Source organism: Neurospora tetrasperma (assembly GCF_000213175.1).
Source record: "Neurospora tetrasperma FGSC 2508 unplaced genomic scaffold NEUTE1scaffold_6, whole genome shotgun sequence".
NCBI lineage: Eukaryota > Fungi > Ascomycota > Sordariomycetes > Sordariales > Sordariaceae > Neurospora > Neurospora tetrasperma.
The window spans coordinates 1058406-1070811 of record NW_009799104.1 but is presented as its reverse complement, the minus strand read 5'-3'; the positions used below and the strand labels follow the sequence as shown (position 1 = coordinate 1070811).

Genomic DNA, 12406 nt, shown 5'->3' with positions numbered 1-12406 from the left:
TGACAAGTGTTGGCCGTGGGTGATGAATGGTAGATTCTCTGGTTCGACAATCTTCGACAAAGATCCCGACAGCTGCCATGTCGTTGGCTTCGGAAGCTGTTTTCTTGGATCAACAATCGAGCGCAGAATATTCGAGGCAACAATGCCATAACCAACGAAGCACCGTCATGCTTCATCAAACGCAGCACGCTCATTTCAAAACGCGATCATTTCCGAAGACGGCGAGACATAGCACATTCTGAAATTCTCGAGATCGTTCGCCAACGCCCACTACGTACCAGCAAACACATATCCACAAGTCTAGACCACATTGCTCACAACTCTGATGCAGCAGTAGATGCCGACTCATTACCAATCCCCCATTCCATGATGATTCGGGCCTCGATCAAGCATGCGTCTCTGCTGCCATCAGAAAACCGTTTGTGTTTCTCAAGAAACTTGCCGTATGGAAAGGGACATTTGCCGTGCGCTCCAAGGTATAAGAAGGAGCGATCGCGCACCAAAAACTAAGGTGAGCACCATTGATTTTTTGAACACATATTTGCCACCTCCAATCCGAGCCAAACTATTTCCTGTCTACATTGATATGGTTTTTCCTCCTGTCCTTGAATGAGCTTACCGGATTATGGCTTCTATTTCATTCTGAATTTAAACGGAAAACGAAGAGAAACAGGTTAATAATCACTGATCAGTTGAACAATCGAGTGGTTGATATTGAAAGATGTGAGGAGATTTACTATTCGTGGCCAACATTGATACCCGGAATTACCTTCCTACCACATTTTACCACAAAATAAAGAAAACATATCCAAAAAAAAAACCCAGAAACCCCCGGAGACCGTTTATACGCCTGCGCCAAAGCTGCCCCCTTCACCATCCACACCAACCCACACGTCAACCCCCTCCTCTCTAATCTAATGCTTATACGTGATAATACACCCCTCATCCCTCATCCCTCTAAACTCCACCACATGCAAGCCCAACTCCTCCTGGTACTTGCACCTGGTCATGGCATCCAGGATCCAACAAAGCTGCATGGCCCACATCTTGACATTCTCCAGATAACAGCCCGCCCAGGGGCTGTTCCTCATCTGGTCGTGATTGCGCTCCCACACGTTCAAGAAGAAATAAAGGATGTGGTGATTCGGTCTCCAAGTCGCCTTGCTCGGGCCCTTGCGCAGGTATTCCCTGGTGCCGAACATGCCCTGGAAGAGCGGGATGATGTGGTATATGGGGCAGGGAATCGTGGAGGTTTTCGCAAAGGGATCCGCCGGAGGGGGGTTGTTGTTGATGGTGATGGTGGTGGTGGTGGTGGTGGTAGGTGGGGGGGAAGAGAAGGAGGTGGTGGACTTGCGGGAGGCGGCTAGGGGCTTGAGAAAGTCACGCTCGAATTCGGTCCAGAAGGGTGCGAGGGCTGGAGAGGCGAGCCAGGCGGTGAAGGTGTCGTAGCAGGTGAAACCGGCTTTTTTGGAGGCGAACTCGAGGATGGCGCGGTGTTTGGGGCTGTTCATCTCTTCGATGGTGAGGAAGGTGTTGATGTTTTGGGAGTCGGGGGAGGCCATCTTGGGTGGAGATACCAGGGGTTGTTGGTTGGTTGGTTGAGTGTTTGGGGTGGTCATTGTCAAGTTGTTATCGTTGTTGTAAAGTTGCTGATGTGAAGCTTGTTGTTGCTGTATTTGTGTGAGGTTGCTGTTGTGTAGCTTTTAATGCTTCGGAGATTGCTTGATGTGTTGTCGAAAGTCAAGATGAGCTATCACCTAGAATACTTATATATCATACGGCTTGGTCGTCATCATGAGACGGAGGTAAGCAATCAAAGAGAGCTGTTTTGGCTTGATCGTGGATGTGAGACAGCGGCGACTAACGTCATGAATGCTTGAGCTGTGCTCTGAAAGAGAAAATTGTTCGAAATACATCCTCACTGTTCAGTTCCTGACACTCGTAACAGCGCAGGTGTTCTTTTCTGTTCCTACGGATACATGAACCCGGCGTTCCCGCGTCGAAACAAAGAAAATGACAGCATTGACAAGACTGTTCAGTGAACAAGACGGGAATTCACAGCCACAGGGACTAGAACCCTGCTAAACAGCCGAGCTCTGTCCCAAAGACAAAGAGATGGCTAGTATCTACTCTGGCATGTGCTGCATAGGGGGGATCGTATCATGGGGGAGTTAGCAATCATGTCTTGCTTTCAAACATATGATGTCGACAAGCGCATGTATTCACAAAAGAAAACATGGGACCGGCACAGAGTTGGCAAGCTTTATGTGAGATGAAGATATGATATTTTTCCAGGCCTGGATATGATGCAAACCATTTGAACTAACAAAGTAGCAAGTGAAACGACCGTAGTTTCTGAGACGGAATGCCTCAGGTAGAATGATATATGATAGTGCCCAAGCGACAGTCACCCTAACATACCACTTGATAACCGGTGCTGCTGTCTGAAACGAGTTCGTCAAGCATATCAAGGACGATGATCGAATCCGTCGCCCAAGCCCTTATGTTCGCCGAGTGCGCATTGCGCCAGCCGCTTCATCGAGCATGTGTTGTACCTCATAGCAAAACCAGAATCAACCTTGATGATGGGGAAATCCCCAGATCTCTGCCGCGTGACATGTTGATATGTTCGTGATGATGACAAATTACATAAGTGGACAAATGCGATAAGCGAGCACACACAACCTCTAGTCATGGACGCTTGTCATTACAACCACGAGCTGTTGTTCATGGTTTCAAGGTATGGGCAGTAAAACCGGTCTCAGGAAAACTCTAATGGCCGAGTGGTAAAAGGGAGAAACAACTGTGTCCTGGAGAACGAGACACAGACAATTTACAATGGGATGGTGACGGCCATGGCTCTATGACAGCCTTTGTCCACTTGGCATTCTGTTGACTGAACATGCCCGTGGCTGAAGATAGTGGCGTTATTCGGCTCAGTCCCTCATCTGCCTAACATTGATATTGATGCGCTTGTTCTTCATCCAGCCCCTCCAAGCCTCATACTTTCCATCTTCCGCGGGCCAATCCTCCAGCCACTCGGGACAGGTGCCCTTGAAGATTTTGGGCACACCATGCCAGGCAAACCTGGACTCCTTGGTCATGTAAATGATATCGCCGGACCGTAGCCTTAGCAGCAAGAACTTCTTGTCGCTCTTGCCACTTTCACTTTCTGCGGATCCCTTTTGCTTTTCCTCTTCCGACACCTTGCCCCAGTCCTCGGGGCAAATCATGAAGAGCGAATCACAGCCTATACTCAAGCTGATCAGGCCTTTGTCGGTCTCTTCTGACACATCGCGGTGCATCATCATGGTATCGCCGGGGGTGTAGAAGTTTACAATGGCCGCTTGGGCCAGAGTCTCAGGAAAGAGGGTCTCCAAAAGGCCGGCAATGTCTTTGGGAAACTCGGGGGGCAGCTCGCCCGGGTAAACGCGATTCGTCCAGTCATACTGTCCACCCAGGGTGACCCAGTGTAGCTTGCGGTTGAAGACTTGCTGAAAAGTGAGAGGCTTGTGTACAGAAGGGTCCTTTGGCTCAAAACAAGTCTCGGAATCTGGAGGGTAGGAGAAGAAGGATTCCTGAAGGCCTGTTTCGGGATCCACGGGTGGGTAGGGGAGCTTGAAATGGAGATGCATGTTGGTCTGGTGATGGGGTTGGTTAAGATCGCGGTGGATGATGTTGCGCAGGAGCGTCTTTTGGACCTCGGGAGGAATGAGATTTGGGAGAATCAAGAGACCTTTTGGGGTTGGTCAGCAAAGATTCGTGAGGAAGAGGGGTCCAGGATTTTGAGTTCACCAGGCAAGAGAGGATGGTAATAGATGGGGGCGTCCTTGTCTGTGCGGAACTCTGGTGAGTCCTCGGGGCAGATATGGCTGAAGGACTTGTTCAAGGTTTCGGTAGGAATGGAGCCAGCGAGCACAAACTCGGGGGCTTTTCCGGGACTGCGCAAGTCATCGATCTCGGGGCTGTTCATGACGATTTTCTGGTCGACTTTGGCGAACGACTTCCACTTGAGCCGCAGCTCATCCGACGGCTGCTCGTGCGCATCCAGGTCATGGTGTCCACCCATCATCTTGAAAGTCGGGAAGTTCTTTTGAGCGAGATATCCAAAAAGAAGATAGAAAAGTAACCGAAGAAATGGATATAAGTATACAAGTTGACTCCTTCCGAGTCCTCGTGTGACGTTGCGGATTTGGAGTAGGTAAGTATCGTGAGATGAAATTGTGGGGACTTGAGTGAAGCTTCAGACGGGACGGATGGTCGAGATGGATTGATGTGTGGGCGTCGAGCTGAGGCTGGGCGTCTGAATGGCTGGAGCTTCTGAATGGCGCCACAAGTCAGGGGTAGTCAACAGAGGTCGTGGCTACTCTACCCCATCTTGGTGGGCTGTCGGATACAAGTACACCGGCACCGAGGGGACAGACGGGCTCCCGGCATTGTGTGTTGTTATGGTACTTGCGAGAACAAGGTAGAGGTACATATGTACCTAGGTAGGTTGCTTGAAAGTTTACCTACCTACCTTTACCTCGGAGTACCGACCAGGAAAGCGGGCATTTTTGGACGCGTTCATTCCTCCCTTGCAGTCCGTCCATCCAGTGGTTTCCAGGGTGCCGTCGCGGTCCGCGCTTTTTGTGTTGACACGGATTTCCGTTGCAGGCGCCAAGTAGACGTAATCGTCCTGTCTCCAACCACCCGGACGCCCGTCTAGAATAAAACCTACTGCACCTATTACAGCGGACCACCCCCTGGACTGTCCTCTAAATCCGACACTCGAACGACAACCACAACTTCACAACCTCGACTTGCACGCCCACCGCCTCTCCTTCCTTTAATTTCTGTCCCTTCACCGTCACGGTCCCTTACTAGTATCAAGAAGTTGCAGGAACAACGGACGACAATTACATCGCTCGCTGCATCATATTGCCTTTCCATCAGCGGCCTTTCGCATTCAGCCCTCCGCCCAGGACGACCCGTCGACATTCACGGCACCATCATCACGACCAAAAGTCAACACCAAAACAAAGTATTTACGGTAGTACTGTAGCCTTTTGACGGCAACGACGGACGATTCCACCTTTTTTTCGTTTTTGTTTACCAATCCGCCACTACGCTCCCTTTGGACACCACCTATCCTTGGCTGGACTTTGACTCTCCAAGGATCAATCTCAAGAAAGCGACCCTTCGACGGCGGTCACTTTCTCCATCCGCCGCCGCCCCACGCTTCGTTCTGGGCTTTTCCATCACTGTGCTTCAGCGCTAGGTACAACATCGTTCGTCGTAATCGTCCCCCACCACGACGACCACGATCACCAGGCACCACCCCGACTAGTAGTTCTACGACTCCAGTCAAGGTCAATTCTTTTCCTCCAAGGACTTTCAAACCACCCATTTCAGTATAGCGGCCTGGACGGGTAACAGAGCAACCATGGAGAACTATCAGAAGCTAGAAAAGATTGGCGAGGGTACAACATCCCCTTCTTCTTCTACCCCTCCACCTTGGCTCTCTTCCTTCCATGTCCCGTACTGACATCCCCCCTTCCGCATAGGAACGTATGGTGTCGTCTACAAGGCCCGCGACTTGGCCAACAGCGGGCGCATTGTCGCCCTCAAGAAGATCCGTCTCGAAGCCGAAGATGAGGGCGTCCCCTCCACCGCCATCCGCGAGATCTCGCTGCTCAAGGAGATGCGCGACCCCAACATTGTGCGCCTCCTCAACATTGTCCATGCCGACGGCGGTCAAGGCCATAAGCTGTATCTCGTCTTCGAATTCCTCGATCTTGATCTGAAGAAGTACATGGAGGCCCTTCCTGTCAGCGACGGTGGTAGGGGCAAGGCCCTTCCCGAAGGTACGGGCGCCGGACTGCACAATTTGGGACTGGGCGAGGATATCATCAAGAAGTTCATGAGCCAGCTTTGCGAGGGCGTCCGATACTGCCACAGCCACCGTGTCCTACACCGCGATCTCAAGCCCCAGAACCTGCTCATCGACCGCGACGGCAACTTGAAGCTAGCAGATTTCGGTCTCGCCCGCGCCTTTGGTGTTCCACTCCGTACTTATACCCACGAGGTCGTCACATTGTGGTACCGTGCGCCCGAAATTCTGCTGGGTGGTCGTCAGTACTCGACCGGTGTCGATATGTGGTCCGTTGGTTGCATCTTTGCCGAAATGTGCACACGCAAGCCCTTGTTCCCTGGTGATTCGGAAATTGACGAGATCTTCAAGATCTTCCGGTACGTTTATGCAGTTACCTTCCCTTGTCACCTCTCCGCTTCTCCCTTAGTGTGCCATACTGACTTCTTTTCCTCCAAATAGTCTGCTTGGAACCCCTACTGAGGACATCTGGCCCGGCGTCACCTCCTATCCCGACTTCAAGGCATCTTTCCCCAAGTGGGTACGCGACTACAACGTACCACTTTGCCAAAATCTTGACGATGTCGGTCTTGAGCTACTTGAATCCATGCTTGTCTACGATCCTGCTGGCCGAATCTCTGCCAAGGCAGCGTGCAACCACCCTTACTTTGAGGACTACAACCCCAAGCCAAAGAGCAAATATCGCGACAGCAGCAGATACGCCTAGGGGCGTTCGCCAAGGTCAATGGAGGAGCGTCATGACAATAGCAAATCGACTGTCCAAGCTTTGCAGCCGGCTGCTTAGGTTCGGTTGGATCTCGGTGACCTCAAAGTGGGCAGTTCGTCGCAAGGGTATACAGACTTTGTGATTCTACCAGTAGCGAGTGAGGTCGACACACCGAAACGGTGACAGAAACAAACTGTCATCATCACACCTGAAGCATATCATAGCATCCCATTTTGCTTTCAGGATACTCGGAAACATGATATTCGACACATCAAATTCCCCATACCTACATTTTGTTGTATGTAGGGTTGTGTTTTTAGGGAACAGCGTTCAAAGGGGTCATGGGTAAAGGAATTACATTGGAATGGAGTTCTGTATTACACGATTCGGTGTTATCTGGAAGAGCAAATGGCATTCAAGGGATGGGGCTTTCTGTTAGCCCTGGTGCATATTAGGGAGTTGTGGTGTGAAGTGTACTGTACACAGGGAGGGAAAAGGCGCAAGACATTGTTCCAATAGATCGCGCATGTACATACCCCCCTTTTCCAAACACCGATCCTTCGTTTGGGGATGCGAAGTGATGTCGGCTATGCCTTCATCTTTCATGTGCTCCATTTCTTTCTCCCTGCTCTGTTTTATGTTGCCATTGATCGATTTCTCATGTTGCCTTCTTGGCTGTCTCTCTTTCTGACAAGCGCTCACACCACCGCGTTAAATGCCCCCCCAACATCTCGGATATCAAAGGGCATCACATCAGTGGATTGGGAACCACTCAACAAGCCAGATCAGGCGTCATAGGGAGGCTATATACCTGCAATGCACTCACTGAAGCTCTACCTAGTCCCAATATCTCAACCGTGGTGTTGCGTGGTGTGGCATCCAGACACTCCATCGGGGTCGTACCTTTTTTGCCTGTTTAACAGTCTCTATTCAACACGAACAGGTAACAGGAGTTTTCTCGCCAATCGGGGGACTGGCATCTGCCATCGTATCTTAAACGTACTTACATATTTGGCTTGGAGAAGGCTGACAGCGGAGGACGGATTCGTTCGACGATAATCGTGCATGATCAACGAAAGGTCATAGGTAATTGGTCGATTTGGAAGCAAGAATAATACACAGCCCTGGGTATTTCAGTGTACCTTGGTACGACAACACGCTCATTATCCCTCAGAACAGGAGGAAAGGAGTTCGCGCTCCCAGCGGGTGGGGTGGTGCTCTTAAGAATTCTTGGGGACAGAGCTATGGCGGTCACTGCTAATTTATGGCGAGATATCAGTTTGTGACACATTCGGTGATGCGGTGGAGAGGGTTCACGTTGGAGGTGTCGAACTTGAGAGGAAGGGCTTGATGTTGCGATGCTCGGTACTCATGTCAACATCAATGTTAGGTAGGAACTTGGTATCGACTATAGTACCTCAAGTAAGTCCACGAGCAGGCTGCAGTGAGGCAGAGCGGGACGCTTCGCTTGAGTGAATCCATGATGGGACTTTGAGAAAGGCCTTTGAAGCCCAAGACCTATGCCGAACGACATAAGCAACTGGACTATTTGCAGGAACAAATCTTGCGATGCTGTCCATACTATTAGGTCGAAGAACGCCTTTGATATTGACATAGAATCATGTACGAATCTGCTGTTGCTGTCAACCTACTCACTCCGAGGCCCGTATGATTTAACTGACCGGATTGGCCTATTTGATCAGAAGACTGATGATCCTACCTTCATGCAAAGACTTTGTCCTCCTGCTATTTCGAGCTGATACAAGATGCTGTGGATAGTATACTAAGGACTGCATTCGTTATCGGATTCTGCGTTCAAACTGCCTGCAAAATGGCAATACATGAACTTTATTCTGATGGCGACCGCCAATCTTGCTTGCCACCAATACGAAATTCCCGTTCGGCAAGTATGTTGATGAGAAAGAGGAAATGTCTCGTCAAGAAGTCCTATCGACACTTGATCTGGTTCAGTGTATCACAAATTGAATATAAGAGCGCGAATCCTCACAACCTAATCATCTTCCGTTCCTCATCTCTCAAGCCAACTTCACAGAGTCTTTTCACTGCGTTCCTCCAGTTTCTTGACGTCCAGGCCTCTCACCTACCCCAAGCACACAAAGTCATTCATGACCATGCAGATTACCTCAGTCCTCACTGCCATCGCGGCCTTCAAGCTTACCGCCGTCCCTCTTCTCTGGCCCCCGAGACTGCCCCTGGTGTTGCTACATATGCTCTCTTTTACCCCGCCGAAATTCCTGTAACCTACAAGATTGATCCTCGAGCGAGACCGACCTTGCTGCTTACCGTCTTGACCAACGCGTTAACTCCGGTGTAAGCAACTTGGCTCAAACTTATTCTGCACCACCTCCCAGTCATCATCAATCACCCTATGGCCTCCAACTTCTCTTATGTCGGCCCCGATCCAGGAGCCAACTGCCGTTTCTTAACAGACCTTAAGCCCCAACGTCAACAGTCTGGTAAATACCCAATTCTTGGTTGAGTGGGCTAGCCACGGTAATCGACGTTCTGTTAATAGTGGCCTAGATTTCCACGATGAGAATTGCTGGTCGTCTGCGGCAATCTTCCTGAAAACGGCAATTTGGACAACTAAATGGCTTGCGGCGAGGGAAAATCCAAAGTTAACATCAACTATAACCACAGCATCTGGACTTGTTGGCGCGGCGCTGCTTAATTATCTCGAAGCACGCTGTGTATCCCCTCTTCTGAGAGCCGCATCACCGGCCTTGCATGTCGAGGTCTGTACTGCGGGCGCCTCTTTCTCTGTTCTTCTCTTTTAGGAACCTCCTCGATTCTTCTAGTGGGCAGTCATTATCTTTGTCAACTGTGCTGCACCCCTTACAGTCACGGTTACTAGGTAGCATCTTGACGCAGTCAATCCTATAGTCGGTGATTTGAGTAGAACGGAGTGCCTGCGGCCTCAACCGAACGACAGAGTCAACCCCAACGACAAAGTTTATACGCAGAGCTTGATTACAGTGACCCTATAACAGAAGGGGTACCTATGAAGAAATCTCGAAAGAAATGCGAGCGTAACTACGCCGTGCATTGACGTTTCGGTTCTTTTCAACCATTGACTGCGAGGTCAGAATAGAGAAGTGTCCTGGAACACAGCATGACAGAAAGGATGGCTGGGTGTGTTTCTTTCTCCTCTCTTTTGCACTTAAAGTCGGCTTCAAGTTCATGGGCAAACGAAAGCTAGTAAAAAGGGTGGTGAGTCCTCTCAAGCACAAAATCCAGATGACACTTTGGCCCCCCCCTGTGCATGCCGTTGCAACATCAATGATGATACCTGGTCACTGAACGAAAGCAAACCTCGATGACCAACGTGGAGGTAAAACACAACTATACTGGCCCCCCCAAACAAAATTTCTGTCCCTTCCAGATTTCATTTGGATTTTTCTTATCTCTTTCACTTTCCCCTGTTCTACCACAGATCAGCGCACATGTTGTTGATGGGGATCATTTACCGAAACGCAAATCAGGAACATATTTTTCCCTTGAACCTCCTCCATTGGTATCAGTTAGGTAGGTAGGTAAAGCAGTCACTCTGCAATAACGCAAAGGTCACTAACTTCTCAGCCAGCCCATTTGAGCCTCACTCTTCACCGCTTCGAGCATCAGCCAGCCAGCCAGCCCGTTACTTACCACACGCCACGGCGTTTCATCGATTTAAGGAAATAGATATCAACGGGCTTGCCAGTGTCTGTTCATGTATCATATGTAGCTCCTGACATGCAGTGCATCAAGTAAAACCGACTGAGCACATGGGGCGGGTTCTGTTGCCGTGACACACACTGGCAATGGTGTAACACGAAGATGGTTGAGAACTGAATACCAATTTCCCGAGTAATCTCCCTTTGGCCATCTTCGATGATTGGACTGGGGAATTGGGGTACCCCTATGCTCGATCTGCCCAATCTGTAATTTGGAGGTGATGAATTCGAAACATGGCGGTACAAGAGGAAGAAATGAAGCTGGTACGCCGGAGTTACAGATGGCTGGACTTTTCGTTGATTGGGTGTCTGAGGTTCAAGACTCAAGGTTGTCACAGGCAAGCCTTCGATACATGAATTGTCGTGTGGCCCTTTGGTTTACCGTCTCAATTCAATTGTACCTCTAAAGTACAAGTGAACGAAGTTCGTTTCAACCATTGCACCTCAACTCGCCGATAATACCTCTAAGAAGCCATCACGATCACGATCTCGGTGTCTGTTGGTTGATCAACGAATGAACATTCACGGTGAACGTGGAGAATTCTTCTTTTGTGAAGTGCGCCTTCCTCAATCTGGTACTGTACTGCATTCACCACACTGCACTGCAAGAGCGGCAAGTCCTGAGATGCAGTGCCTGAGTGCTCAAAAGAGCCAAGGCCGCAAAGCAAAGGTGTCTGCGGCGTAGTCCAGCGGGGGACGAGATTTGTTGTTGGTCAGGTTGTATTAATCTGATCACAATTTAATAGTAAATGAACTAATCAAGCGATTGAGCGCTGTGAACCAAAGTCATATCGCACAATGTCTTGACCGTTTAGAGGTACCTTACTGGGACCGTGACTGCAGTGGAACAGGCACACGCAACATTCAACGCTTGAGCCGGTGACACCTTCCAACTTCAAGTCCGTTCCACAATATCGACCTTCAGCTGCAGACGTCACTGCCGCCAGTCTTTCGCTGTCAGTTAGTCCAGGAAGGCAGCGACGGACGTCCAACTCCGTCAAGAGATGAGCTCAACAAACTGACGGAACTTGAAGATGAAGTACCCCGGCCAGCGCCTTTGTTAGTGCCATCAAAATTTCCCATAGATAATCTGATCCATCGACTACCACTGCACTCTTGACAGCTTGTCCCGATATGGTACTCGGTCCTTTCTTGGCCGCGGTTCGTTGAGCACTGCACGCAAGTTGACCGGACTTTCCATCCTGAGTTTCTTTGGTCCGCGGCTCCAATGGCAAGCTGAGACTCACGATTTTTCAACCGTGACTTGCAGAGTCCTCCACCCATTTCCATGCCGTGCAGTGCCTGTAAGGTAGGTGTACTTCTAGGTACCACCGAGCACTGCAGTGTAAGTACTATCATGAATCTGGCAGTGCCTCGTACTGCACGATTTCGGCAGCGAGCTTGGGTAGAGGTAAGCCACCGTACAGTAGATGTATCCAAACTGATTAAGTAGTCCGTCAGTTCTGACAGTTGAGGATTCAAGATGATACCTCAGAACGAAGTAGTACTGGACACACTGCCTGCGCTGCATCCAAGTTCTTCAGTTCCATGCACTACCTCTACTTACCTTACTATCATTTATTTACTGCACTCGGTCCCAAAAGTGATTCCTCTTGGATAATAAACCTTGAAGCATCGATCCACATAGCGCCACAAACCAACGTGGGCATGCCACTCTGCTGCTATTTCTAGCCCGTCCGGCCAGATAAGCCGTCCATCGTTTACTTACTGATCGTTGGCCCACTCCAACCGTAGAATTAAACACTGCAGCGATCCCAACGGTGTCGGTGGTGGCATCTCGTCCCAACGGTCCCGGGCTCGCGAGGGTGAGGTGAGAAAGGAAATTGGTTTACCATATTTAGAGCACCCTGGCCGCAACTCGAGCTCCGTCTGATAAACGCTTGCAACCGTCTGCAGTAGAGGTACTTAGTATCTCCGAGATCGTGACAGCTATTACCGTGGGGTCAGTCCAGGTCTTTGAAGGATCAGATCTCGCTCGCAACCACGTTGTTGGCTCCGCTAAACTCCAACTGCAATCCTCATTCTGTTTGAATGGACCGGGGTGGAAATAGAAACCACCAAGAAGTTCCCTTG

At 50.0% G+C, this 12406-nt stretch overlaps 3 protein-coding genes across 3 annotated transcripts; 1 reads left to right on the top strand and 2 right to left on the bottom strand.

The window, feature by feature from the left end:
* Positions 1-914: 914 nt before the first annotated feature.
* On the bottom strand, positions 915-1562 carry NEUTE1DRAFT_140505 (uncharacterized protein; the record flags this gene model as incomplete). Its single annotated transcript, XM_009855858.1, has 1 exon — positions 915-1562. The coding sequence occupies one exon, from the start codon at positions 1560-1562 to the stop codon at positions 915-917; it is 648 nt and encodes a 215-aa protein (XP_009854160.1).
* Positions 1563-2790: 1228 nt separating this feature from the next.
* Positions 2791-4072, bottom strand: NEUTE1DRAFT_124487 (uncharacterized protein; the record flags this gene model as incomplete). Its single annotated transcript, XM_009855857.1, has 2 exons — positions 2791-3701; positions 3920-4072. The coding sequence occupies 2 exons, from the start codon at positions 4070-4072 to the stop codon at positions 2937-2939; spliced, it is 918 nt and encodes a 305-aa protein (XP_009854159.1).
* A 1353-nt stretch (positions 4073-5425) lies between these two features.
* NEUTE1DRAFT_87303 (cell division control protein 2) lies at positions 5426-6578 on the top strand (the record flags this gene model as incomplete). Its single annotated transcript, XM_009855856.1, has 3 exons — positions 5426-5462; positions 5547-6231; positions 6314-6578. The coding sequence occupies 3 exons, from the start codon at positions 5426-5428 to the stop codon at positions 6576-6578; spliced, it is 987 nt and encodes a 328-aa protein (XP_009854158.1).
* Between the last annotated feature and the right edge of the window lie 5828 nt (positions 6579-12406).